Consider the following 26746-nt stretch of genomic DNA (forward strand, 5'->3'; position numbering starts at 1 on the left):
CCTACAGTGTGTAGAATTTAGTAGCATCTAGCGGAACAGACTTGGCAGAAATGGAATATAATATTCATAAGTATTAATCACATGAAAATAAGAATTGTTGTGTTTTCGTTACCTTAGAATGAGCCCTTTATATCATAGGAGTGGGTCCTCTTCTACAGAGCCCGCCATGTTGCACCGCCATGTTTGCCCAGAACGGGCAAACCCTCTAGAGCGGCCGTGCAGTATGCAGTTGGTTGCAAACTGCAACCTCACCGCTAGATGCCACTAAAGCCTACATGCTGCTTCTTAAAAATCTATTCAAGAAATGAATTCCTATTTTTCTGCACATTATATTATATGTACTTTTAAAAATGTTTGTAGTACAGTACAGTTTGTGCTTGTTCTTGTAGTTTATTAAATTGAAACAAAACTCTTGATTTTTGTTGGGTTTTTTTGTTTTGTTCTTTTATTGAAACTTTACTTTCTTTATTTAATTTTATTTATCATAACATATTCCATTCCATCACTCTAATGTCTTAGTATAAAGTCTTGTAACAGGAAATACAAAATAGACAAACAGTAAAAACAGTAAAGTAAAAAAAAACCCATATATATATATATATATATATATATATATATATGTATGTGTGTGTGTGTGTGTGTGTGTGTGTGTGTGTGTGTGTGTGTGTGTGTGTGTGCACTTTTGTTTATATATAATATATACGTATGTATGCATGTAAATATATATATTTACAATTGTAATTTGTAATGTAATTGCATTTTAAAACATTTTACTCTTTTTTTGTTTTGAGGAGATTTTAGAATGTTCAAACAATATGTGAAGTCATGAAGGAACAGAGAAAATTATCTTAATTTCTTTGAAAAACGACATTTGTGGATAAAAGATTGCTCGGTACCGCTTTCGTCTCGACGCTGGTAACGTAAAACGTCATCGTCGTCGTCACACCACGTGACCTGTGAGGCTCGTTTATTGAAGTTTGTTTCTCATCCCGAGACACCGCAGATCGATCATCCCGACTTGCACCCACAAATTTACCGTTAAAACTAGCAATTTAAACTCAACTGACAGCATATTAAAAAAGGAATATTTCACTAACACTCTAACGCCAGTCTCCTACAAAACTGTTTTACCGATAAGGACTAGAAGCGATTACAAAAAAAATACCGCCCGCCTGCAGTAGTCGGGAGTGTTTGAACACAGAAACGAACGCTCCCGGTGTAACGCGGGAAACGCTGCTGTGTTGTGTTTCCCACAGCGGAGCCTCCGCCACGCTAACCCTGGTATTTATCGATATAACCGGTATCTGGGTCAACAAATGATCTTAAGCTGTTTTCTGTCTCTGAGCCGAGAAAGTTTAGCCTCGACACGGTCGCTCCCTTCAGGCTGTGGAGTCTTTCCGGGACCGTTTGAACTAAAACCGGGAGGAGCAGCTCAGTACATGTCGGTTAACGTTCGTCTCCCGAGCCACCGAGACAGTTGTTAGCATCGACACAAAGACCGGAGCCCAGCCAGCCAGTTAAATAAGCGACAAAGCGGCCGTAGTTTTGTACAAATGGATACGTTTCAGAAGGTGGAGAAGATCGGAGAAGGGACGTACGGAGTGGTGTACAAAGCCAAGAACAAAGTCACCGGAGAAACTGTCGCTCTCAAGAAAATCAGACTGGACACGTAAGTTAACATAGGAGTGTTGTTAACGTCAATGAAGCTAACAGTTACCGCTTTTATATTTAATTAATGCAGCTGTTAAACCAACAAATGGCTCCATCAGGATGTTTCACCGGCAGACCACACTGAACACTTCACAAACGACTCACCTGGGTGGAAAATGAAACTTTCATCCATTTTGACATTGCTCACATCTTTTTTCTAGACGTACAAACCATTATATTCGAGATTTAGATTTTTGAAATTATGATTCGTATATAAGAAAGGAACTTACAAACCATATGTTATCAGTGTTTCCTAATCTGGAGGTGGAAAAATGCCACTTTAATCCATATTTCAACGTGCACCTGGTTGTTGATGAAGTGCATTTTTCTGTAAAATGTACACAAAAAAGGAAATTCTTTTTAGAATATCTCTGCTGCCATGCAGTATCAAGAAACACACATCTTTGGGCTTCAACAGGTGGCATCAGTGACCCACTTTAGCCAGTATTTTCTAATAATAATAATAATAATACATGTTATTTATAGAGCACTTTTCGGGGTACTCAAATATGCTTTACATGAGTTTGAACGATCATTAAAAAAAACAACACACTAAAAGCACAATGTAACACCTGGCTGACCTTTCTGGCCTTTGTTTCAGACCACAGATTAGTTTGTTAGCTAATGCAGTGCCAAGATAAGAGAGGCTGCTCATGTGTGCCACAGTCCCTTTTTACAGCTGTGGCTAGATTATTATAATGGAGGTCAAGTGATTGTGTGACAGTTTGGCTGTCAAACTGTTCAGATACTTAAAAGATACAGTGTAGTGAAAACGTAAGAAATGTTTTCACTCGTTAAAAACATAATTAATAATGTAAATGTTGTAAAATAATTAACAGAATGAAATTATTGTTATAACAAAGTCAATTTTCCATGTTTTTCATCCAGGGAAACAGAGGGTGTACCGAGCACCGCCATCCGAGAGATTTCACTTCTCAAAGAACTCAGTCACCCAAATATTGTCAAGTAAGTTGCCGGTCGTATAGCTTTATCGAAATCCTGCCTGCAAGAGTCACATGTTATTTTCCTCTGTCAGTTTCTAAGCCAGTCTCACCTGCTGACATGTTTCAGATTGCGGGACGTCATCCACACGGAGAACAAACTCTACCTTGTTTTTGAGTTCCTTCATCAGGATCTGAAGAAGTTCATGGACTCTTCGCCAGTTACTGGTATCCCACTGCCTCTGGTTAAGGTAAACTTCAGACCAGATCAGTGTTGGCCTCTCTTAGCTGATATATTCATTAATATATTTGTTAATGTGTGTGTGTTTCTTGTGTTTGTAGAGTTATCTTTTCCAGCTGCTGCAAGGCTTGGCCTTCTGCCACTCTCACAGGGTTCTTCATCGAGACCTGAAGCCCCAGAACCTCCTCATCAACGCCCAGGGTGAGATCAAGCTGGCTGACTTTGGCCTGGCAAGAGCCTTCGGGGTGCCTGTCCGCACATACACGCATGAGGTAAGGTGTACAGCCGCCCGATTCATCCACGTCAACAAGCCTTTTAAGTAAGTTAGGGTTATATAACTTAGTACATATTCATTACTGTGCCCAGTTAGGAAATGAACCTTTATGTTCCTGTAAGAATCACAATTTTCAAAAACTAGATGCACTCAGTGAGCAGTAATGAATCTCTTAACATTGCAGCACATTTTTAGATATTCTGCTTGTTTTTTTGAGAAATTGTGTTTTCTTATTAAAAGTTTCCTTGTTGATATTTTCCAGGTGGTAACACTTTGGTACAGAGCACCGGAAATTCTCCTCGGCTGCAAATATTACTCCACAGCTGTCGACATCTGGAGTCTGGGGTGTATCTTTGCTGAAATGGTATTGCACTCAGTTTCATCATTTTACAAAACGACTCCATAGTCAGTAAATTAAACACACACATGATGATGGAAACAACTGCCTTACGTCACTGTCTACTGTTGCTCAGATCACCAGGAGGGCCTTATTCCCCGGCGACTCTGAGATAGATCAGTTATTCCGAATCTTCCGCACCCTGGGCACACCCGACGAGACCGTCTGGCCAGGAGTCACGTCCATGCCCGACTACAAACCGTCTTTTCCCAAGTGGGCCCGGCAAGATTTATCCAAAGTGGTGCCTCTTCTTGATGAGGATGGAAGAGAACTGCTCGGAGTGAGAACATTTATCATTCTTACCTTTTTATACTTTCATTCATTCATTCATTCATTAGTAAAAAGATTTAAATATAAGTTGGTAAAAAGTTGGGCTGAAGAACAAGTGATTAGCTTTGTTGTGGATCCAATAATTTTTCATAGATTTCATAGCATTGCAAGTTTAGACATTTTTGAACATTCTCATGAACCTCTGCACTTACTTGAATGAAATAAATTTGGTATATATGTCTATATATATGTTTGTTTTGATGAAAATCTGGATCCAGATGCACATGATTTTAAATGATTTTAATGTTTATGTTTTGAAATGTCCCACCAAAGATAGAACGCATATGAAATGTATAGGTATATTGACCACTTTGTTGTTTTTCTCTTGCAGGAAATGCTGAATTACGACCCAAACAAAAGGTTATCTGCCAAAAATGCCCTTGTACATCGATTCTTCCGTGATGTCACCATGCCAGTTCCTCATCTGAGACTCTGAGTTATGCAACATATCTGGCTATTTTAACGTCTAAGCAATAAGGACCTCACTTCAGGTCAATGACTGAAACGGACAAACAAAGTGGACACTACAGGATATGTCGGATCCTTTAACTGATATTTGATAATACTTAAAACCAACTTCTAGAAGATAGATGTCCCAAGAGTTTTGCTGTTTATTTCAGCCATGAATGTTGTAATAGATATGATTGATAATAGATATAACTGTAATTCCTCAATATCATTATTTTGTATATTTATGTGCAACTGCCATATTTGATGTAAATGTTATTTGTGATCGGGGCAGACCTCTGACTGGAGTGCAGGTTAAATAGACACATTCTGTGCCATTCGATTTCCGAATTTAAACGGTATTTTGGCTTCAGGATGTCCAAATTTAAATAGTCAAGTAGTTAGAAATGAATGATTTCATAAGTTTGTGGGGTAGTGCAAATAACAAAAGTCATGCTTTGGAAGACAAGCAGCAGCTGATTGACAGTTGAGTGACGGCTGTCGGCACGAGTTGTCACACAACAAACAGCGAGCTGATGTAAAACATTCGGTGCTAAAAGAACAAGAGTACAACAATGTTCTTATAGGTTGATTTTCTGTCATTTAAATTCAAATTTGGGTCCAAATTTTCTTGAAGTGGTTTTAAAACTGCACCTTTAGCTGCGTAACACACCAAAATGTCTCTTAGTCATTCAGGTTTCCTGTCAGGATCACTCGCCAAACTCTTTTATTACTCAGCTTTGTACATAGAGTTGTGATATAAAAATGTTCGCTGTTTGGATCTAATTTTTACAGTTTATGTGCTGTTCCATCTTTCTTACTCTAGATTTTATCCACGCTTAATGAACCGTTTTTATGGATATTGTTTATACAGTTTGAAAAAATAAACTTGTTTATAGAACTGTTACTGTTTTGTTTACATACCCTAAAGTAAACGTACTCTGCTGTTAAGATCATTACGATAATGATCATAAGTGTCGACTACAGCCGGTTCATTTGACGGGTCAGCGGAGGCACAGTTTGAATGTTAGTGAATTATGTTTGGAGACAGACATCTGTGCCAAATACCTTATGAAACAAAGCAAATACCAGAGTCGTTTGCTGTCTTGACTTGTTTAATCAAATTACTGATACACCTCATTAATCTCTGGACCGACATACACAGGTCCACGTTTGATGGTTAGTTTTTAAAGTAAAGGTGTGTTTTTGTCCTGTTAGGTACAGAGAATGAAAAGAACCCTTTGTGTTTATATGTCATGAAATGGCAGAGACGATAATGATGAAGTAACTGTTTAATATGTCTCATTTTAACTTAAAATAATAATAATATTAACAAATATAGGAACTACAAAAGTTTATCATGTTCTCAAGACAAAATGTTAGACCTGTGGTGTGAGGAACAATCACACACATTTATTTGAAATTCCTCCAATTCCCCTCCCCCACCCCACCCCCCAAGTAAATTTTTGAGATTTGTATGTAATATCTGATTTATACTTACAAATTCACCAATTTTAGGTATTCAACACATTTATTTCAGATTTTTTTTTGCACAAAAAGCAGCACAGAACACAAAAACTAACCTGGCTCAGTCAATTGTTATCAAATGAAAAGCAATCCATCATTTTATTTTGATTAGTCAGACAATAAAGAAGTTCACCTTAAAGCAACAAAGAGTGAAATCAGGAAAAGAGGTAAAGCTATGAGTTCCTTTCTCTCTGTCACGGTGTCTTTTTTCATACTTCCACCAGGTGACACCAAGTGAGATGTTCAAATGCTACTCAGTGGCTTTAATGGTCCTGGTTGTGTCCCTCTATACAGTTCATAGAAAAAGACAGACTCTGTTAGGTGAAAACGTTTTTTATTCATAGTGAACAAAGGCAGAAGTCTGAGTAAATGATAGGAAATGTGCATAATACAAGCAGAAAATACAAATGTCATTTCAGACTTAAATTAAACACTAGCATTATATGAAAGACATCATTGAAATAGTGGTGCTTTTTGTTCATTTGGGTGATTTTATACAGTAAAAAACACAACATCTAAACTTAACAGCATTACATACTGTATGTGCTTGACTTTAACCACTGGAGTGTTGGATAAGACAGACAGAGAGAAAGATAACAGTCCTAGCCTGCTAGCTGATCATTGAAGAGATCCCATTTATATTAACTGCTGCTCTAAGCTCACACACTGCTGTCGTTACATCAGAAGAGACGACACAGGAGCTTTCTGATAGTGAGAGAAATCTGAAGAACAACTGGAGAAAACATAGTCATGCCATCCTCAAACTAAGCATTGCCTCTAAATTTTTAAACAATATAATAAATGTTAGATATGTGGATTAACTCAGTGGCATTAAAGCCTATGTTTAGATTAAATTATAATGGATGCTACTCATATTGTTACTTCTGTCTTTAAGTTCCCACACAGTAATATGTTTATAGCAAATAAAAGCTCTTAACTCCAGTTGAACTAACATTTTCAGCCTTAAAGCTGCCATGGAAGTCCTTTATAAGCTCTTATGATCAACTATGCAAATAATAATCAGACCTAACAGCTGCTCTCGTTCTCACAGCTGATCAGTTAAAGTAAAACTCAGCCGATTTGATTTTAAAACAAATATTTATAGTCCTATTGCACAGTAGACATTCTGACTTATCATAGCAGGAATAGCACAAGTATTATTAATAAAATTAATGATGGCTCTGCTCCTTTTAGGTTTCAGTAAGTTGATTAATGAGCCAGCATGCACAAAAGCAGGGCCCTGGTCGTGGATTACATGAGTGGAGTGAAGCCAAGTTATTAGTTATATGTGTGTATGAGAAGTTAAATGATGTGAAAAGGGTCTTTAGTCAGATGTGCCAACAGTAAATCAAGCATTCATGAAAAAAACAACACTAGATTAAAGGTCACAAGTACTTATATCATCCAAAACCATCTCTAGTGAAGTTAAGGTGAGTATGTATCATCTTCGTTATTTTCCTGTATTTGCAGCGTGAAAAAAAAAAAGAAATTTAAGAGGAGAGTGGCAGAAGAGCTCACAAGTAAGTACAGTAAATCTATTCGAGTCCACTTGCCAGTAGACACAGACATGTTTGTGAAGATGATGAAGGTGCAGTGCAGTCTGATAAGCAGTACGGTTGTGGCAGCCATTACACAACTTTTCCTTGGATGAAGAAATCATATCATTAATCAACTAAATATTTTGGAAAAATATTTCCTACGTTCACATCTGTGAGTGTGTGAAAGTGTACAGATACCTTTTCTACAAGACAGCACTTTTGGATCTGTTTATGCTTTTAGAGATTCAGAATTAAAGGACCATTCCGGTGATTTTTCATGTTTAGCCCATTGTATAATATTTAATATCACTGCTGGCTATTTTCCAAACCATGCAATAGTGTTTCCAATTTCTATATGTGTCTTTCCTTCCTTTCAAGTAGCCATTGCTTCCCATTTATGTCCATATGGTGTGAAAATCCAAAGGCAAACTCTGTAATTTGGTAATTGTTGTGAGGTAATGCAGCGCAGACCTTTCAAATCAGTCTAGATTTTAGCTACTTTACCATATAACAATATAAGTCGATGTTTTCCGTGATGGAAAATACACAACTTAAGCAATTTTCAAGAACATGCTAGTATTATATATAGTATTATATATATATATATTTTTATATCATACGGAAATGAATGGAGACCAGCAGCTGACTAAAAAGTAACAAAAGTCACATTAAAAAAGTGAATATTGAAACATGATCAGCAGTGATATAAAATATACATGATTTGTATTTAAAGAGTTACAACTGGCCAAACACTGATATGGTTCTTAAAGGGTTATCGGGTGTGTTTGTGGAAGTTTTGGGAGGCTGTTGGTGTGTTTTATTCAGCTCAAACCTCTAGTTTCTTTTTCATGACAAGCTTGTACAGAATCTGGTAGCCGTCATCCCAGGCGTAGAGCAGCTGCTCCTGTGGGTTGTACTTCAGACTGGAGTGAGCTCCATAACGTTTTGGAAAGTAAACCAGCGGTGCGTCTTCATTGGTCACCATGTCGTTGACGTCGAACACACACTGGACACGTGAACGACCGGGGTGCTTGGTGTTGTACACCACATACAGCGTGCCGCAGATGACGAACGCCGCCTCTGCGTTCTCTCTCGGACAGTTTGTGTCCCACATCTGCTCAATGTCCAGTGAGTTGGCGTCCATTTTAGCCAGAGAGATGTGCCTCTCGTTCTGCCGTGTGGCATAAATGGCCCACAGGCCTTCCTCGTCCACGGCCAAGTCCATTGCTGTCTCAGGGGTCAGTCCGTACACCGGGACATGGTCCTGGACTGGGAACACTGCGCTGTCAGCCACAGAGTTGTTCTTCATGTCATATTTGACCACCGTCACCCCTTCAACCTGATTAATATAATACGCGTGATTGTTGTAGACAACATGCCCTGTTCCTTTCCAGGCGGACGGCAGCTTCAGCTGCTTCGACAGAGACATGCCCAACGAGCGGCTGAACTCTTGCACAGAGGCAAACTCATAGACCATGTCTTCATCTGTCCCATTAAAAATGTAGACCTTCCCAGAGGCCCTGCTGGTGTCTTTGGTCCACATGCCCTTTGGCCCACCAACTCGCTTCAAGATCTTCATGGCTTTTATGCTGGAGATCATGTCCCTGCAGTCTGAAAATAAGAGTGACAGGTGTTGCATGATACCATTTAAATATATCAGATGTGGTACAAGTCAAGTCTAAAGTCATTTGGATCAGTGTCAAGTCCCTTAGGTCCAAATGAAGTCCTCATTTATGTAACTTCGGACTGAATCGACCAAAGTCTGAAATCTACAGCTTTGAGACATGTTTACTGACAGATTGTATGATGTGTTTCTCTTGTCTATGCCCTATTTGTTCATGGTTTATAAAAATGGGTCACAAATCTGATGAAAAACCCACATGAAGTGTCTTAGTAGGGCATTTGGCCAACATCAGTTTTCATGCTCTGTGTAATAGTTTTTCTCCACATCTGTGTCTGATTAAATGTTTTGATGATGATGGAGGAGAGGGCTCTATAATAAAGACATCTGTCCAAAAGCTCACATACAGTAAGTGTTGAAAGCCCAAAGCATAACAGTCACATCATTTTCACACTCATCAAACCATTTAATGTGGAAGCAGCTTTATTCATTATGTTTCTCCACTTTGTATCATCTATCTGTAACTTCCAAATATTAATCCTAAAATATAAACTCTCCTGGATGTACAGTGCAGTTGTAGGTTAGATGTACTCTGTATGAGCAAATCTCCATGATTCATGGACAAGTCTCAAGCAGCATGTTTTCTAATTTCTCTAAAACTAAGATTATGAGAGGACTCAGTTGGGAGAGGGGTGTCTGAAAACACACGTTTTCGAATTTTCATGTCATGATTGTTCTTGTTATTCTCAGAAATGAGTCGATTTGAATACAAATAAGACAAAAAAATGAAAGTAATTGACTCTCTGATGGAGAGACTTGTAGCACAAGTGGAAATGTTATGTAGATTATTTGTGCATGGTTGATATTGTAATATTTATTACAATTTTGTTATCAACTATGTACAAATAATCTGTAATCTCAATAATGAGGAATTTGATAGTTTCAACATCACAAACTTGAAGATGAGTTGCTTGCTTTTCCCCATCTCAAATGATTATAAATGTTATACTTTGTGTTTTAGTTGTTGGTCATATTGAGTAAGAATTTTCAGGTTCATCCTTGTCGTTGTACATCAATACTCACAGTATATTCTGGTAAACAGGTTAGTCGTTAAGAGCACTGTATCTCACCTGAGAGTTTTGAATATTTGGCCTTTTGCTTCTCCTTCACTAGAGTCACCTGTTGCTCTATCAACTTGTCGTCCACGTCCACACATGGCTGAGCCCCGTTCTGGGTCTCCAAGTAGTCCAGTTCACGCTCAACCCGGTCCACCCGAGTCCCCACACTGTCTAGATTAATTCGCAGTATCTCTTTCTCTTTGTCCAGGTTCTCCAGCTGGGAAACCATCTGCTGCTTCAGCTCCCGCAGCTCTGAGGCGTAGCGAGTGGTCTGCTCATGCCACAGAGAGATACGGTCCTGTTTTTTAAAGAAGGTGACAAAGGTCAGTTATATCTCAATTTTTACACTTTGTTTGTAATCTAATAATGTGAACAATATGTGTTATACAGGGAATGTAAATGCATTTCCAGAAAGCACTGAATTCTATGAAAAGGCCATAATTTTATGTTATTTTCAGGTTCAGTGAATAGACTGGGACAGAAGGGCATAATAAGTAGGAAACTCATCTTTGAAACAACCAGGTTCAGCCCACACGTGGCAAGAATCCACCCTGCTCAAATGTCCCTCAGAAAAACACTACAGCTCACACACAGTGGGTGCTGCTCTGTCACACACCCTGACCTCTGACCTCCCTGTGGAGACTTTCTCTACAGGTGATTAGTGAAGTCTGACACTATTTTCCAGAGCAACACAGAGGCTGAGGAATGTAGATAGTGTTTATTGTAATAATCTATGTAAAAAGGACTATAGACCTGGTATGAAAGAGAGTAGATCATGTGTTGTAATACGGCTTTTGATACAAACAAAACCGCAGTACTAAAATAGAATAACTGAATGGCAAGATCCACATGGCGCGCTATTACTGGTAATTTAGCAGTGGTCTGTTCCTTAAATTAAGTGACATCACAGAAACAAGTTTCCACACAGGCTGGAAATCCTCTGAGAGATCTGGAACATGGTGGAACTGTGACTGTGCTCGTCATGATTAATGTACTTTTGTGATACCAAGATAGAAAAGTATTTAACAAATAAGCTCTACAGCCTTATCAACTTTTTTTTAATAATGCAATTCTATGCTGCAGTTTTTGACATCATATGTGCATATCAAGACTGATGAAACTTTTAAACTGCATTTCTACTTCAGTAACACTCACTCATGACCCCTATACATTTGTGAGAGCTCAGTTTTCCAGGATTTTATCCTGGATTTAGCCACATCTGTATTCTATTGCCTGTGTCCTGTCCCTGAAAGTTTCCTTTCAGAGGGACTCTGGAGCCCAGGGCTCGGCAGGGAGGTAAAGTGAGTCTTACCTCTATAGCAAGTAGCCTCCGCTCCAAGTAGTCAATCAGCGCTTGGTGCTGAGCGCTGGCAAAGCAGGCCAAAGTAACCAAGACAACAAGTCCTCTCATTTTGTGTCAGCTCAGTCTCTTCAGCTCCTGTAAAAGTTTGACTGGAGTTCAGTGAGAGTGTGTAGAGGAGCCAGCAGAGTCCCAGAGGTGGGCTGGAATGTTTCGTTGAGCTCTTTGGGAGGAGCCACAAACATCTGGTGAAGATGAAGGCATACAGTCTCAAAGAGACATGAGCCAGTCCTTCTCACTCTCGGTTTACCCTTTACCTGGTTGACAGAGACAAACACAAACAAATAAGTAGTCTGATGTTTAAATGTATGTATGGCTTTAAGGGGCAGGAACTATTTTAAAAAAAATTTAAGACACAGGAAATAAATGTGGCACAGGACCACACATTACGTAGGAGGAGGCGTAATGTGAGTGGGAGTCAGGAGTCAGTGAGGGACTGTAGTCCTGTAGAAAGGGGGAAACTATGGATAGTAAAGTTTAATCAGATTAAACTTAAATTGACATAATCTCCCTCATAAAAAAAATCCAGAATTTTTTAATGTGCAAAGATTTTTCATTTCAAAGTTTAACCGCCGGACACAAGATATCTCCTGCTTCACTGTAAAGTCCATTCTTATGCTCTGGAGGTTTTGAGTTTCCACGTCACATTTGTGCAAGTTGCATACAGGACCAGGACCGGCTACAAACTACTTCTAGTATCAAACTCTGCACATACATCATTCTGCACAGTGAAGCTCAAACATTCAAATGAAACAATAACAAGCAAAACACAGCTCTGAGTGGAGAGGGAGTTTAAGTTATCATGAAAAGTTCACAGGGGCACGATATCAACCATTGTACCATCTGATGTTCTTGAATATTATACTGAAACTTATACTGATTACATGGATGGATTAGAATCACATCGAATCTATTACTCAATCTTAAAGGATTACAGTTATTAAGATGATGATGGTTAAAGCGGTTATGGTAATGATAATTGCTGTTGTTGTTGTAATATGTACATATATATTAATTATTACTGTTCTGTTTATTATTTTACTTCCTGTTTTTACAGTTTTTCTCAGTTGCAGAGGTCATCAAAACAATATATGAAATTCTTCTCGTGCACAACATAGAGAGAGTATTTCTTATTCTTTGTTACCATTTGCAAATGTTTTAGCACATTTAGGCAAATGACTAAGTACAAATATCTACAATTTGAACAGTTATTGGTTGTATATGTCTTTGTGATCAAATAGATTATGTTTCTTCTCAGTTGAGTAGTTTTACTCTCAAACATATGTTAGAATTCTTTCATTGTGTAAGTCATCACATGAAGAATAGTCCATCTAATTGTCAAAATCTGCTGAGCCCATGTTTCATGAATTGCATTGATAGTGACAGTTTCTCACATCTTAGCTCAACCCATGGCATATGCTGTCCAGTTGGCTTATTGCTGTAAGTCATGAGTATAGACTGTAAAACACATTTATAGAGCTTGAGGGCAACAGAGTTAATACAACTTGTGAACGGGGTCGCCTGCTCAGATGAACACTGGACGGGGCAACGGAGGGGTAAAGTGAAGCTGTGAAGTGTAAGTTCAACGACCACCAAATCAAATGTCTCTGCTTGCTTCAATAGATGCTGCTTGTGATGACATAGCAGCAGAAGTGTGCAGAGACCACCTTGGTTTTGCACAATGTCAAAGGGAGGGGTCATTTTGGTGGCGATGACTTATTCATTAACGCAATAACTTAATTTAAAAGTTTTGGGTGAGTTATGGCCTTTTGCAGGTTAACTGTAGTGTTTGCTGCTTGTATTAGCTGTTTTGGGAAATGCATCTTCAGAGATCTTTAAAAATGTTTTGAGAAATGTGCAAGGCAACTGAGAAAAAAACTGTAAATATATTTTAATATTTTAACTTAAAAGTCGTAGAAAAAGGTAGTGTTTATGCTGGATTCATATGTTAAACATATTTTAGTCGTGTTATAGGTGTGTCTGCCATTTTTTCCAGCTGCTGCTCTGCACTGCGACAGCTGTAATACTAGGATAGATGTCTCTCAGACATCAGCAAAACCAAAACAGTGGTTGGTTGGATGAATGGTGAATTACTGGGGGAAAAGGAAATAGTGTTAAAACTGTCTCTGGTCTCCCCTGTAATTGCAACCACCTTGCTCTTCAAATATCAGAAAGCCAAGAAGAGTAATTACATCACTGCACACCTCTTTTTCAACAAGGTTTGGCTTACTGTATTTTTCCAGTTAGCTCTAAAACTCGGCACAGACTAATTACTGTGTATGTGTACGTTTAAACCCACTCTGGGACAAACTGTGTTCATGCTATAATTAATATCATAGTCTTGTCTTTTTAAGGTGTACATGTGTGTCTTCTCATTTTGGCTTTGAACAGCATGACATCATTTTCAGAGAACATCGTGGAGATGAAGTAAGCAGTTTTTAGATTCTATGAGACTGAGATGGTTTACAGATGCTTAACTATTGAAGTCATTGTTGTCATTCGTGCTCATATGTTATTATGTAAATGTAAATGGATGTGGTAAATGGATTTTGCAAATCAAAACTCTATTTTCATTCTATACAAACTACAATGGTATTGCTTTGCATTTTTCATATTTTCAGTATCTCAGCAGTATGTCTGCATTCACCCTATCATGACAGACACTATGGTGGAGTTTATCCTTTTAGTATCACTCATTGTGATGAAATCAAACCAGGAACCGCAAAGCATGGAAGAGTCTCTTTATTTTATGTGTTTTGTTCTGATCTCTGGTGTGTGGAAGAATAACTGATAAAAAAAAAACTTTTACATTTTGATTTGACCAGCAAATTTCACTTCACCATGACAACAAAATTCAGCCTGGAGTCTGTGAAAAGGCTCATTTTACAGCTTCTCTGTGTTTCAAAAGTTACTGATACACATCACTTTACCATCATGAGATCTCACAAAGCCCAGAAAGATGTGTGTGTGTGTGTGTGTGTGTGTGTGTGTGTGTGTGTGTGTGTGTGTGTGTGTGTGTGTGTGTGTGTGTGTGCACTATTTCACTGAAAACAGAGCAGGGAATGTGGATGCTTTCATTTCTACTGATGACTTTTAAGATTTGAGGATCTTCAATGACACTGCAGTGTTCATGAAGTGGCTTGTTTGCCACTGAGAAAGTCATTTCCTCCTGCTAACAGTACTCCATTGTACAGGGTAGTAGCTCATTTGTAATTCTGCCAGTGGGCTCTGAGGCTATCTCATCTTCATACACACTAATGCTGTTTAACTCTACACAACTAAAGGTCTATTGTACTGTTGGTTATTTACAATATGGTCACTCCAAATCCTGGAACATGTTTATGACTGTCCTTTATCCCACATTGCATCATCATTGGTTAAGGTTTGTTTGTATAAGGATGTGCTGATTTGAATAGTCAAGTTTTTTACATATGACTTTTTAATGTTTAATCCATAAAAGTAAGGATGAAGGCACTTTAGCAAAAGCAAAACAAAAATATAAATTAGACAGGTTTGTAGCATAGAAATAACTGAAACATCCAGGACAGATAGGCCTGTGAGTAACAAGACTAAAAGTCTATAGCAGCTCAATGAAGCTGTACTTAGGCACAGGGGTGCTTTGAGCTAAATGCTAATGTCAGCACATTAAGCTCCAATAATTTTATTATATAATTGACTTTTCAACCACACTTTGAGAAAGAACAAGTCAGTGAAACGTTGATGATAACATGGTGACGTTAGTTTACCATGATCACCTTAGTTTAGTGTGTTACTCTATTACTGCTATTATCAGCTAATTAGTACTAAACACGGAGTACAGCTGAGGCTGATGGTAATGTCACTCATCTTGCATGTATTTAGTCATAAACAAAAATGTAACATTTTTGACTCACCATCATTGGTACATTATTAAATGACTTATTAATTCAAGGTGGATATGTTAGTATGTCACAAACCAGTGTGTGTAGAGTTCATGTGCTGTTTATGAACATGTTTGTTTGTAGGGATTCTGTGATAAATGATTGTGTGTTCTTATGATACATTTGTGTTGAGGGAACAACGGTGTATAGTGACCTCTAGGAATAAGCTAAACCGGAGCTTCAATGGCTGCGTGTCTTTTTTTTTTTTTTTTTAATTACATACATTTTAAAAAGTGTATGTAATTTTCACTCAGAAAGGAGACATATCAGGAGCTGTGTCTAGACCCACTTAGGAGGGGGCTCAACCTGGATGGGTCTGTGCTCACCATTACTGTCTCCAACATGTCTCCAACCAACCCCAGGAGCCCGTCTCAGTCACAGTCTCATGTGAGAGCTCAGTCAGAGCTGTAACTGAGGGGTGCAAGCAGTGACAGACAGTATAGACGGACACAGATAGGCTTAGTGTATGTGTGTGTTTGAAAGTGGAATAACTATCTTATTCATAGCATTCACATTGTATATAATAATACTAAAAATGCTGCTACTACTACTACTAAACACTTCTGTTGATATTTATATACAGTGTATCTACCCATCGCTGTGCATATAACCATATATGGTGCGAACGTGGAGGTAAAGGGCCAAGAAGGCAGGAAAATGAATGGATGTGATGGAGATGATCAGTGTTACTGTGTGTGTAATCATTTGAATATGAGTCAATCCTTTTTTTCGGCACATTTGCCTACAGGATTTTGTGTCTTCCTCAGTGATTGGACAGAACACTGTGAAAGGTCCTGAAACATGCAAACTCAGGCAAATCTTTTAGGAGCAGTGAATGGAAGAGGATCGAGGGCCTTTTGTTATCAGATTGAAAATCAGCTGTTGGAAGATCATATAAGCTTACAGGAACCTCTGTAACCAAGAATACCAGGTATGTTCTGTTCTGTAATTCATAAAGTCTCATTTTGTGCAGTTTATCGAGAGAAAAGAGAAAAATATTTTCTACATTTGTGCTGTTGTGCATTTCTTACTATAAGGATATTGTATTCAATGCACAACAAACTTTCATTTTCCAAGAGAAGGAAACCAAGCAACAACAGCCACTGAAAGTGCATCCGAGCAACATGGAGTACACATTTAGAGCAGTGACTCAAAACCCGGGGATTATCATCTGGAGAATCGAGGTAATTTGATTTTACGGTAGATGCTGCAGGCTGTGACTGTGGAATGACAAATCAACAGTTTGATTTCACTGTTTTAAAAAACTTCTATTCTTCCAAGCAAAATGATTTCAACACTTGTTGAGCAGCAATGATGTAAAAAAAGTTGAGACTGAGGAATACTGGTTATTAGCTCTGAAATGTTAGTGGACATAAAAGTTAAATGGACACTTTCTTCTCTTTGTCCAATAGAAAATGGAGCTGGTGCAAGTCCCTGAGAAATCTTATGGAAACTTTTATGAGGGTGACTGCTACGTACTTCTCTTTGTAAGTCTGTGCAGGTCACTGATGAATCATTGTGGTTTTACGTGCCAGGGCTGCTTATTTGTATATTTAAACACTATTCTTTTAAATTCAAAGCCTTTGTCTTCATTCTTTTCGTATATCAGACAACATGCTCTTCTTATTTCCACTGTTTCCCCACTCCTGTATCTCTTCAGACCCAGAAGGTGAGCAGTTCTCTGTGTTATGATATCCACTACTGGATCGGCTCAAAGTCCTCTCAGGACGAACAGGGTGCAGCTGCTGTTTACACAATACAGCTTGATGAATTTTTGGGCTCCACTCCGGTCCAACACCGTGAGGTTCAGAACCACGAGTCTGACACCTTCAGGGGCTACTTCAAACAAGGAGTAATGTGAGTGAAAGTGTTGTTACAGTAGCTCATAATTCATAGACAGTAAAAGATCCTCATCACCATTCTCCTGTGTTGTTTTAGCTATAAGAAAGGTGGCGTTGCATCGGGCATGAAGCATGTTGAAACCAACACCTATGACGTGAAGAGACTGCTTCATGTCAAAGGGAAGAAAAGAGTGGTTGCCAAGGAGGTGAGCCATGCTTCACAGTGGTTATATAACATTATGGGATAGAGGAAGTCATGTAGAAAGAGTGCTTTATGTTTTAACTTGTTGCAGGTGGAGATGAGCTGGAAGAGCTTTAACCTTGGAGATGTGTTTTTGTTGGACATTGGCAAGACCATCATTCAGTGGAACGGACCGAAGAGTAACAGGCAGGAAAGGCTGAAAGTAAGATTTGTGTGACTGTGTGGAATTCATATAAAAACATACTTGAGTAGAAAACTAGAAGAAACATAAGCACAACTTGTTCCTCTTCTTAACAATGAGGGTTTATTTCATTCACAACTACTTTTTCAATATAACAGTATGTGTTAAGTATGTTTAAAGAAAAACTTACAAGTGAATACATTTGCAACTTTATTTTCCAGTTTACTTTTACTACTACTACTACTGATTACTATTTGAACTTTCTGATATTAAAGATGTTTTATGATCATGTGACTTGAAAAGTTATGTGAGAGGACACTCGTTCAATCTTAATTGTTGCCCCCAGTCAGTGCGCCTTTAGTTCTGAGTTGCATTGAATGTTTGGACCCTGTTATACCTGTTTGCAGGTCAAGTTTGTCCATCTGCATTTCTGTCTCCACAAAAACATTTACAGTCCAATGCACTTTAAATAACAGTATTGTTTCAGTATGTACATCATGTGCATTTTATATAGACCCTAAAACAAGTCTGAGTTGGACGCTGTTTGTGGCGGCCCTCATCATCAGGCCTAAAAATCAGCATTAAACCTTTATGGGAAGCTGTCGGAGTGCACAGTTGAAGCTGATTTCCTCCTTCCTGCAAAAGGCTGGAGGCTCTGAATGGTTTGTTATTCCACCACACAGTTAAACACAGTTCAAAACTACTCTGTGAGCAGAACAATGCAGTGAGTATGGACACTTTTCAGCTCCTTTTATAGGTCCTTGTAAGCATTATCATTATTTGTCGACCACAAACCTATTAATTTAGCCATATTTAGTCATTATTTAGCTTACATATTCATCCCAACTGCATGTCCTATTATTGTAATGAGATTCCTACCAAACCAACATATAAAGTTTGAAATTAAAAGCAGATAATACTAGAATTTATAACAATTACGCTACTGAATCTCAGTTAATTACAGTTTTTAGATGTGTGCTTGTGAGAAGTTTTACTGAGTAAGTCAAAACTGGTACAACACTGGTACTATTGTCAAAATCTGCTTGTGCATTAGGGTGCACTGAACAGGAACGACATTCCACTTTAAAATACATTTTAAAATTTGTGCTGCATTTCTTTCAAGTCTGGTAATAAATTCAATGCACACAGAAAGGTTTTAGTGTGGATTCTGAGAATTCTGAATTGTTCTGTTGTTCTGTGCTGCACCTCTGATTCTCAGGGTATGTTGTTGGCCAAAGACATCCGAGACAGAGAGAGGGGAGGTCGGGCAGAGATCAAAGTGATCGAGGGTGAAGCAGAGAGCAACTCTCCTCAGAACATGGAGATCCTGACTGGTGTTCTTGGAGAAAGAACCTCCAATCTGACAGATGGACCTCCCGATGAAACTGCTGACCAGGAACAGAAGGGAAAACTCACACTTTACCAGTGAGTTGCTCCCAAACCCATATTGTCTAATGTGTCATGCAGTCAGTGGGTGAGGATTCATCAAGTGTTATTTGGTTCTGCAAATGTGTTTGTGTACTCATTTCAGTGTGTCAGATGCTGAAGGTCAGATGAAGGTCACAGAAGTTGCTACCAGACCACTGGTTCAGGATCTCCTCAACCATGATGTGAGTTGTTCTTCTGGATCAGCTTTCCCCAACAGGAAGTTGACTAAATGATGGATGCATCTAGTATACAGGATGTTATACATTTCACCATTCCTGTAAAGCTAGAAGTTTTAAATTCTTGGCATCAGCAATAAATATTTTCCTTCAAGGAAATTACTTATTTTCCAAATGTATTTAGGACTGCTACTTCCTGGACCAGGGAGGGACGAAGATCTTTGTATGGAAGGGAAAGAAAGCAAACAAAGCTGAGAGACAGGCCGCCATGGCCAGAGCTTTGGTAGGTGACACTACATAAGACCTTTGCTTATATGTTGCGTTTTATTGGTCTTGCACAATATGTTTATTTCCTATTATTTATCTGACTGGCTGTTATAGGACTTCATCAAAGCAAAAAACTACCCCATTACTACAAATGTGGAGACAGTGAATGACGGGGCAGAGTCAGCTCTCTTCAAGCAGCTGTTCCAGAGGTGGACTGTAAAGGGCCAGACTCAAGGTCTGGGTAAAGTGCATACAAAGGGGAAAGTAGGTATGTGTCTTTGTTTGGTGACTTGCAAAAACACATCAAGTAGCAAAGAAAAATTACCTTTCCTTCTAATAAATAGATTTTTCTTCTGATGAAAACTTAATTTTACCATATTCTGCTTTAGCTCATATCGCACAGGAGAAATTTGATGCCACTTTGATGCACATGATGCCAGAAGTTGCTGCACAGGAGCGAATGGTGGACAATGGCACAGGTCAAGTGGAGGTATCTGTGACAATGTAATCTGAATTTAACTTTTTTTTTTTTTTTGCCACATTAGTCGCATAGCAGTCTGGCAATGTCAGTCAGTCTGTTTGTTGCTTTGTAAGTCAAACAAATGGATCCAGAATGAAATATCTCAAAATATGGATTTTCAAATTTGGCACAGAAAAAAACAATGCCTGAACACCTGTCATCTTCAGCTGTACTTTGAGATTAATGCTAACACAACATGCTAATACACTAACGTCAGCATGTGAATATTCTAAAAGGGAGAATGTTACACTAACTTGCTAAATGTGAGCATGTTACCATGGCAAGTGCAACATGTTAAACAGTATATGCTAATGTTAGCATGCTAAGATGCTAGATGTTACAAATGTTAAACATCCAGTGGGCCTAGTTGTTAAAATGTCTGTCAACATTCTAACTGCGCATTCAGCTCAAAGTGCAGTTAACCTTATCTAGGGACAGTTGAGGATAACAACCAAAACTGAATTACCAACCTGGCAAAGTGAGCAGCCCCAAGACCCTCCGGGACCCTGGAGGCCTGGTTTTCTGTGAGGGAATAGCTTTGTAGTAATTGAATTAATTACAAATTAGTTTGGAAACATGCACCACTCAATAGACCTTTTTTCACAGCAGACATTTTGACTTGTTGTAGAAAAAGCACAGGTGTTACTAATAACATTAACAATGACTGTTCTATTTGAGTGTCCCAGTAAGCCATGACAGTGTGACAACATGCACATTACCAGGAAGTAAAAAAATAATGTTTCAGGTTACACATGATTACATGAATATGATGTACCCAGGTGTGGAGAATTGAGAATTTGGAGCTTGTCCCTGTGGACCCTCAATGGTATGGTTACTTCTATGGAGGAGACTGCTACCTGATCCTCTACACCTACTTGGTCAACAACAGGAAGAGTTACCTGCTCTATATGTGGCAGGTGAGGATGTAATACCTAGTGTACTACATAATAATAATAGGATTGTCCACTAAAATACTATGTTTATTTGGCTTGCAAAGACCTGTATCCTTCATGTCCCTGCTTTGGATTTTTCACTGTATTATATGATAAAATGTAATTTTACCACTTATTATTTTAGGGGCGCCATGCAACACAGGATGAACTGGCAGCTTCAGCATTTCAGGCGGTACACTTGGATCAGAAGTATGGTGATGAGCCAGTTCAAGTGAGAATTACCATGGGCAAAGAACCAAGACACTTAATGGCCATTTTCAAGGGCAAAATGGTCATCTTTGAGGTATGATTGTTAACAATGTTTATAATAATTTCATTAGAAACACTCTCCTTATTTATCTTTTCACAGGGTTATTAACAAGAGGATATGCTATGCCCAAGTGTTATTTCAGGCAGGTGTATTCAGTATTTATAACAGTATGGAATATTTCCCTTCTTTTCTATTAGGGGGGAACATCTAGAAAAGGGCCTTCTGACCCAGAGCCACCGATAAGGTTGTTCCAGGTCCATGGTTCTGATTCATCCAATACAAAAGCCATTGAGGTTCCAGCCCTGGCCACCTCTCTGAACTCCAATGATGTGTTTTTACTCAAGAGCCAATCTGGACTTTATCTTTGGTGTGGAAAGGTAGGGAGGATGGTGAAATATACAACATACACACGTCCTATAGTCTATCTACCCAAACTCTCGTCATTTACACTTACACAAATCATCAACATGTCACTCATGTCCAGCACATTTCCCATCACTTTTAAGCAGGCTCAGATTCCCCCACTGCTCAAAAAGACAGTACTTGATCCATCGAAAGTAGGAAACTACAGACCAGTTTCTCTTCACTCATTCTTATCCAGAAAACTTGAACCTGCTATACTTAACCAAGTCTATAATTTTCTTTCACTGAACAACATACTTGATCCTAACCAGTCTGGCTTAAAGAGTGGTTAGTGGTCTGCTGCCTTCGACACAGTAAACCACCAGATCCTCCTGTCCACTCTCTCCAGCCTTGGCATCATGGGGAGTGTCCTCAACTGGTTGGACTCATGCCTCTCTGGGAGGTCATACAGGGTGTCATGGAGAGGAGAGGTGTCAAAGTGATGTCAGGTAACCACTGGTGTTCCTCAAGGATCTGTGCTTGGCCCATTTCTCTTTGCACCGCACACCGCCTCGCTGGGCTACATCACCAGGTCGCATGGCTTTTTATACCACTGCTACACTGATGACACCCAGCTGTACCTGTCCTTCACCCAAGAGAATACCACAGTCCCAGCATGCATCTCGGCCTGTCTAGCCAACATCTTTGCTTGGATTACAGAACAGCACCTCCAGCTGAATCTGTCCAAAACTAAGCTTCTTGCCTTCCCTGTGAATCCAGCTGTACAGCTCAGTTCATCCCTGTTATTATCATCCAAGTCTGCAAAAAACTTTGGGGAGATGACCAGCTAACCTTCACTGAACACATCGCAGCATCGCACATCGCATCTCCTGGTCACGCAGATTTACTTTGTATAATCTCAGGAGGATTCAGCCATACATGCCTGAGCATGTAGCACAACTCCTAGTCCAAGTGCTGGTCATCTCACCACTGGTCATCTACTGCAACTTGCTCCTGGTTGGCTTACTAGCACGCACTGGTAAACCTCTGCAGAGGATTCAGAATGTGGCTGCCCGTCTGGTGTTCAACCAACCTAAATAAACTCATGTCACACCTCTGTTCTTCTCCCTCCACTGGCTCCCAGTGGCAACCCACGTCAAGTTCAAGTTCAAGTTCAAGGTGATGCTTGCCTTCAAGGCGACAAATGGAATACCACTCTCCTACAGTGAGTCACTCATCAGGCTGTATGTCCCCTCCTGATTGCTCCATTTTGCAAATGAATGACCGTTAATACCATTGCCTGAAAACTCAGCTCTTCCATGAACACTTCATCACTTGAGCCCCTTAACCTTTTTGATTGTTGCACTTCTTTCTTGTTTCTTATGGTATTTCTTATGCACTTGTATACTTCCAGTTGTTTCTTACTTTGTATATAAAAAAACAAACTTCTGTTTAGCATTCTTTCTCATTGCACTGATGTCCGGTCAGCTACTTGAGAATTTTTATCATGGCTCTTTCGGAGTCACTGTCCTCTAACACTTGATTGTCTTGCCTAACTTGTAAGTCACTTTGGATAAAAGCGTCTGCCAAATGACTAAATGTAAATGTAAATGTAAAGACCCTTTCCTGCTTCAATATGATAATGCCCCCATGCACAAAGTGAGGTTCATAAAGAAAAGGTTTCTCTTTGGTGTTGAGGAATTGGTCTGCACAGAGCCCTGACCTCAACCCCATCCAACACCTTTGGGTTGAACTGGAACACAAAATGCGAGCCGGACCTTAACACCCAAAATAAGTGGCCAATATCACCAATGCACTTGTGGTTGAATGGAAGCAAATCACTGCAACTAGGTCCTGGAATCTTTTGGAAAGCCTCTCCAGAAAAGAGGGGGCTGTTATAGCAGCATATCAATGGCCATGGTTTAGGAATGAGATGATCAACAAACACATTTGGCTGTAATGTTTTGTTGTCCAAATACTTTAGACCATATAGTGTACAACTGTGCATTATAAAAGACGGGCTTGGTCCTGCAAACATCTTGTAGGCTGTACAAATAATTTCCTTTCTCAAATCACTACAGTGTCACAGATACTAATGATCAACATATTAAAAATGTTGCCAGGGATCAAGTGGAGATGAAAGAGCCATGGCAAAGCAGGTCAGCTCTGTGATTGGCCAGAACTCACAGAATGGCTCTGAGGAGATTGTTGCAGAGGGTCAGGAGCCCACTGAATTCTGGGAGTTGCTTGGAGGGAAAGCTCCCTATGCAAGTAGTAAAAGGTAATGATGATACAAATATTATTAACAGTATTGGCAAATGAGCTTCAAAAGTGTAACAGCAGTCATATATCACTTGTAGAGGAAACTTGTTCTCCAACATTTTACAAGTTGTTTGTATGTTCTGTCCACAGATTACAGCAGACGGTTTTAGACCACCAGCCACGCCTGTTTGAATGCTCCAATAAGACGGGCCGTTTCATTGTGAACGAGGTGACTCAGTTCACGCAGGACGACCTCATTGAGGATGATGTCATGCTGCTGGACACATGGGACCAGGTATGAGCTGACAAGGCATAGCCCCCAACCCTGCAATTCCCTCTTCTCTACTAAATGTTTTGGTGTCTTTCAGCTCATTGTTTTGGTTTTATGGCCCGCGACGTTACTATTTTGGTTCACTCACCACTCTCATAATGTAATTTTTCAGTGTTTTCAGCAAAAAAGCTGTGATAAATCAACTGTATACTACCTGCTGAGCAAGAAACATCTGCTGAGCAGACACAAAGTGAAGCAAAACATTTAGCAGCTAAAAAGTCAAATATTTCCCTCAGGGGTTAGTGGAGACCAGAAACAGAGCTAAAAGGAGAGTAAAGTATTAGATTTTCACTTGTCAGGTGGCCAGAAACAAGTTTGCCATATCAACTTTATATGTGAAACTATGCCCACATTGTTTTTTACAGCTTGTTGCACCACCCCTAAGTGGCCCAAATAATCAATTAATGCAGGTTTAAAATGTTTAGTCTTTGGAAACTGAACTGTTTATTGGTAAATGGTAAACCTTTCTTCTCCTAATCCTGCCATCTCTTATTGTTGGTCTCAGGTGTTTCTCTGGATTGGTAAAGAGGCCAATGAGGTAGAGCGCAAAGAAGCCGTGGTCACAAGCCAAGAGTACCTGCGCACACACCCAGGAGACAGAGATCCGGACACCCCCATTGTCTTGATCAAGCAAGGATTCGAGCCACCCACCTTCACTGGGTGGTTCACAGCCTGGGATCCCTCCAAATGGAGCGTGAGTGTTTTGGTTTTTGAGCTGAAATAGAGTATCAACATTTACATTAATGAATAAAAACACAAATGTTGACTTCTTTCTTTTAGGATGGAAAGAGCTATGAGGAGTTGAAGAGGGAGTTGGGAGATGTAACATCACCGGTTAATGTTGTACGGGTAAGTACAGTCTGATTCATTTCTTAATACTCTTAGCCAAAAGATACCAAAATGGTACCATTCTTGTTCAAGATAAAATGAACTGTTCTTCATCTTCATGTTCAAGAGGTTATTTTGTTTGTTATATACAAAGGTCTTTTCAGGAATTGGTACACTTGGGGTGCAAAAATGTTGTAAGCCTCTAATACTATGTAGTATGCCATACTTTTCCACATTTACAATTTCAACTTGGCTAGCCAAAGGACTTTTTGGCTAGTCAACCTTGAATAGGTATGGGATTTATGACTAAATATTCTGAGACAGGTGTAAAAAAGGGACAAAAACTTGCACTCTGCTACATACTATAAACCAAAATTAAAAAGCAGTTTGTTAGAGCCATTTCAATGCCACAACAGCAAGTGGTAGATAAATCATGACATACAGACTAACCATCTATTTTCCTTTAATGTGACTTTCTAGCAGAACAGTGTTGAAAGCGAGAAAAGCTTTCAGCCTTTTCCACCAGAAGCTTTGGTCAACAAGCACGCCAACGAGCTGCCTGAAGATGTTGACCCGACCCAGAAAGAGGTAGTGTGTGTGTGTGTGTGTGTGTGTGTGTGTGTGTTCATAGAGTGAAACATATTCCTCTTTTAACAGAAAGTGATTTTTTAAAAATTTTCTCCGTAGTCCTAAAGTCGGTAGCCTATAATTATCTACCATATAGTCTTGGATTTGCAGTTAGTCCCTGATTTGCTCCCTATTCATTCATTATTAATAGCTCGCAATTTTGTGTACCTTCTTGTTAGGTATAACTATGATGCTTTGCTGCTTAATAGTACCAGTATTTTGACTTTGAAGTGCATAGTTGTACTTATGAAACGCTCTGTGTCATGCCTAACAACGCCCGTCAGCTGTTCTAAAATCACTGTAAACCACGACCTCTTGTGGCTTATTGCTTTATTAACCACCTCAAGAAAGAAACTGCATTGTTAGTCATTTGTTTTCACTCACTACTATAGTTTGTGAACTGCTTTTCAGAAATACCTCTCTGACCCTGACTTCAACAACGTATTTGGGATCACCAAAGACGACTTTGCAAGCCTGCCACGGTGGAAGCAGTTGAAATTGAAGAAAGAAAAAGGGATGTTTTGATTTTTCTTTCAGAGTCTGTATTTGAAAATAAGCTATTACATTTTTAAAGCTAACAGCAAGTTGTGTCTTTGTGTCAGCTCCTCTTCCCCTCCAATTACTGATTTTCCCCTTCAGTGCAATCTCCTACTGTAGTTAACCTGTTTGAAAATAGGACTCAGAGTTTTTAAATTTTAAGAGTAAATTCTAATAATGTGCCTTTTCATACCCTGATTTTATTGTGATTCATACATTTGTTTACACACATCAAATCACTGTAATACAATTCTTGAATTTTTTTTAACCTGTGCTGATGTTGTGCAATAGACACTGTTTAATTAAGAGCTCTTGTTACAATACTATTTGAGCTTTCAGAATGAAAAAAATATAAACTGTGTTGCCTATTCTCCTGTGTGTTTATGTGGTGTGGTTGTATTTCAGTCCTGAAGTGAACACAAAGGGCTTTATGATATTTAAGACCAATAAGACATATATAACTAAAAAATTTTACTATTTAGAAACAACACATACCCAATAGAGTTAACAGCCAGAGCGTGAAAAACTGAACTAAAGTTAATCTAACTAAGAACCAAGTAAATCAGTAAAATACATT

The 26746-nt window shown here is 39.1% G+C and overlaps 3 protein-coding genes across 3 annotated transcripts; 2 read left to right on the plus strand and 1 right to left on the minus strand.

The window, feature by feature from the left end:
* The first annotated feature begins 984 nt into the window (after positions 1-984).
* cdk2 (cyclin dependent kinase 2) lies at positions 985-5247 on the plus strand. The gene is made up of 7 exons (XM_067587650.1): positions 985-1669; positions 2599-2676; positions 2782-2902; positions 2994-3164; positions 3429-3530; positions 3640-3843; positions 4225-5247. The coding sequence occupies exons 1-7, from the start codon at positions 1554-1556 to the stop codon at positions 4327-4329; spliced, it is 897 nt and encodes a 298-aa protein (XP_067443751.1). The 5' UTR covers positions 985-1553; the 3' UTR covers positions 4330-5247.
* Positions 5248-8013: 2766 nt separating this feature from the next.
* Positions 8014-11757, minus strand: olfml3b (olfactomedin-like 3b). Its single transcript, XM_067587651.1, has 3 exons — positions 11457-11757; positions 10157-10442; positions 8014-9016 (listed from the first exon to the last, which is right to left on the minus strand). Exons 1-3 carry the CDS (start codon positions 11553-11555, stop codon positions 8232-8234), a joined length of 1170 nt encoding a protein of 389 aa, XP_067443752.1. The 5' UTR covers positions 11556-11757; the 3' UTR covers positions 8014-8231.
* A 4498-nt stretch (positions 11758-16255) lies between these two features.
* avil (advillin) lies at positions 16256-26531 on the plus strand. Its single transcript, XM_067587652.1, has 20 exons — positions 16256-16355; positions 16502-16608; positions 16837-16911; positions 17085-17281; positions 17363-17471; positions 17559-17669; positions 18868-19073; positions 19180-19258; positions 19437-19535; positions 19634-19787; positions 19909-20009; positions 20819-20956; positions 21117-21275; positions 21440-21619; positions 23708-23865; positions 23997-24141; positions 24683-24871; positions 24958-25026; positions 25486-25593; positions 26044-26531. The coding sequence occupies exons 2-20, from the start codon at positions 16549-16551 to the stop codon at positions 26155-26157; spliced, it is 2451 nt and encodes an 816-aa protein (XP_067443753.1). The 5' UTR covers positions 16256-16355; positions 16502-16548; the 3' UTR covers positions 26158-26531.
* Positions 26532-26746: the final 215 nt, after the last annotated feature.

This window comes from Thunnus thynnus, chromosome 4, assembly GCF_963924715.1.
Source record: "Thunnus thynnus chromosome 4, fThuThy2.1, whole genome shotgun sequence".
Classification (NCBI taxonomy): Eukaryota; Metazoa; Chordata; class Actinopteri; order Scombriformes; family Scombridae; genus Thunnus; species Thunnus thynnus.